The following is a 1,691-nucleotide window of genomic DNA, read 5'->3' on the forward strand; positions in this document are numbered from 1 at the left end:
GGGGGGGGGGGGGGGGAGAGGATCCCGTCAATTAGAAATGCCAGCTGCGGAAGGAGGAGGAGCTTCTGAGCTCCTGAGCGCAGCTTTCAGGTTCTCGATATCTCCTTGGAGTTTCGGCCTTTTTTCAAGTGACTAAAGCGAAGCGGTGGGTAGCGTAATGTAGCTTACATTTTTCTTTGCCAGAACATCCGGAATAGGCAACGCTCTGCTCACGGCATTGGCGAGATGGTCATAGTCTTTGGGTTTGAGCTTCTGGCGTCTTTTTGTAGCATCGTTATTCTGAAATAGATGGGTGGGTTTTGCGACGTGGATGAATTACTTGCAGAATGTGTTGTAGGCTGAGAGCCTTTTCTAGCTCGGTGCGTTGTGGGTTCTTGAGAGGTTTGGTTTTCATGAACCAGCCGGTTTCCTCGTCATTTCTGTATGCGGCAAAGACGTGGTCGTAGGAAACGTATTTCTGTAGTTTGAGCACACGTGTGCGGAAGTCATTCAGGTGTGGCTGCTCGCCAATAAGGTCGAGTCTGGGGCATCGTGGGGCCATATTGAGACAGCAACGACCCCAGAGTTTTTTTTGCCCTCCTATTTTTAGGTGACATAATGGTGAAAGGTAACCACAGCATCCCTTGCTACCAATTCAAGAAGGATGTCCATCCTCTCTTCAAGACGTGGCTGAACCAACCCGCCCGCAAGCAGCGCAGACGGCTTGCCCGCCAGAAGAAGGTCGCCGCCGCCGGACTTGCGCCCATCAATAAACTCCGTCCCATTGTCCAATGCTGCTCCCAAAAGTACAACTTCCGCCCCAGGGCCGGCCGAGGATTCACTGTGGAGGAGCTCAAGGCTGTCGGACTCACTGCCGCCCGCGCTCGCACCATCGGCATCTCCAGTGACGTACGCCGCGTAAACAAGAACCAAGAGGGCTTCGACAGAAACGTTGAAAGGTTGAAGGAATACATGAGCAAACTGGTCGTCTTCCCCCGAAAGGCCAGCAAACCCAGACCCGCCGCCAATGGTGTCCCTGCTGACACTCTCCAGGCCGACGTCAAGGACAAGAAATTTACCTACAAAATCGACAACAAGATCAGATTCAACAGATCTGTCGTCGTCAACTAAGTCACTCCGAGTTTTTGCTCCACCAAAACTTGCCTTTCCCTTTATACTCACCGTCATTCTCTGCCGACATTTTTTTCGCAGCACAAACTTGGTGGCTTTACCCGTCCTATCTCCATCGCCCATATACAGCATGCTCCAACACATTCAACATTTTCGCGGTCGTGGTCTAGTGGTTATGACGTCTGCTTAACACGCAGAAGATCGCGAGTTCAATTCTCGCCGACCGTTAATTCTCTTTTTCGGCTCACTTGCCATATTCGAGTTTCAGCAACACTCAATAGGACAGTAATGTGAAATAGCCTTATAGATACCGTGTGTGTACAAACACACACTTTTTGAGACCGGACTAGTAGCCCTTAACAAAACATGGCGACAGCTCAAAACGACATGACAGACTTCAAAGACATCATAGCGGCGATGATGAAGCAACAGCACGAATTGCTGCAAGCAATGGTGACCAACCAGTACCACTTTGCGAACAACCAACAAAGCCTGGCTAATGAAACGTTGGCTGAAGCACATATCAAATTAGAACCAATTCCGGATACGGAATTGGCCTGCGACGAATGGTTCACAAACTT

At 50.1% G+C, this 1,691-nt stretch overlaps 2 protein-coding genes and 1 non-coding gene across 3 annotated transcripts; 2 read left to right on the forward strand and 1 right to left on the reverse strand.

Moving 5' to 3' along the window:
* Positions 1 to 168: 168 nt before the first annotated feature.
* Positions 169 to 541, reverse strand: GNI_235080 (hypothetical protein; the record flags this gene model as incomplete). Its single annotated transcript, XM_011136427.1, has 2 exons — positions 169 to 279; positions 320 to 541. Coding segments are annotated over 2 exons (333 nt in total), but the record flags the coding sequence as incomplete, so codon positions are not given.
* Positions 542 to 597: 56 nt separating this feature from the next.
* GNI_235090 (60S ribosomal protein L13) lies at positions 598 to 1,110 on the forward strand (the record flags this gene model as incomplete). Its single annotated transcript, XM_011136428.1, has 1 exon — positions 598 to 1,110. One exon carries the CDS (start codon positions 598 to 600, stop codon positions 1,108 to 1,110), a length of 513 nt encoding a protein of 170 aa, XP_011134730.1.
* Positions 1,111 to 1,265: 155 nt separating this feature from the next.
* On the forward strand, positions 1,266 to 1,338 carry GNI_235100. The gene has a single exon. It is a non-coding gene; the product is annotated as a tRNA-Val (tRNA).
* Positions 1,339 to 1,691: the final 353 nt, after the last annotated feature.

Source organism: Gregarina niphandrodes (genome assembly GCF_000223845.1).
Source record: "Gregarina niphandrodes unplaced genomic scaffold scaffold00838, whole genome shotgun sequence".
NCBI lineage: Eukaryota > Apicomplexa > Conoidasida > Eugregarinorida > Gregarinidae > Gregarina > Gregarina niphandrodes.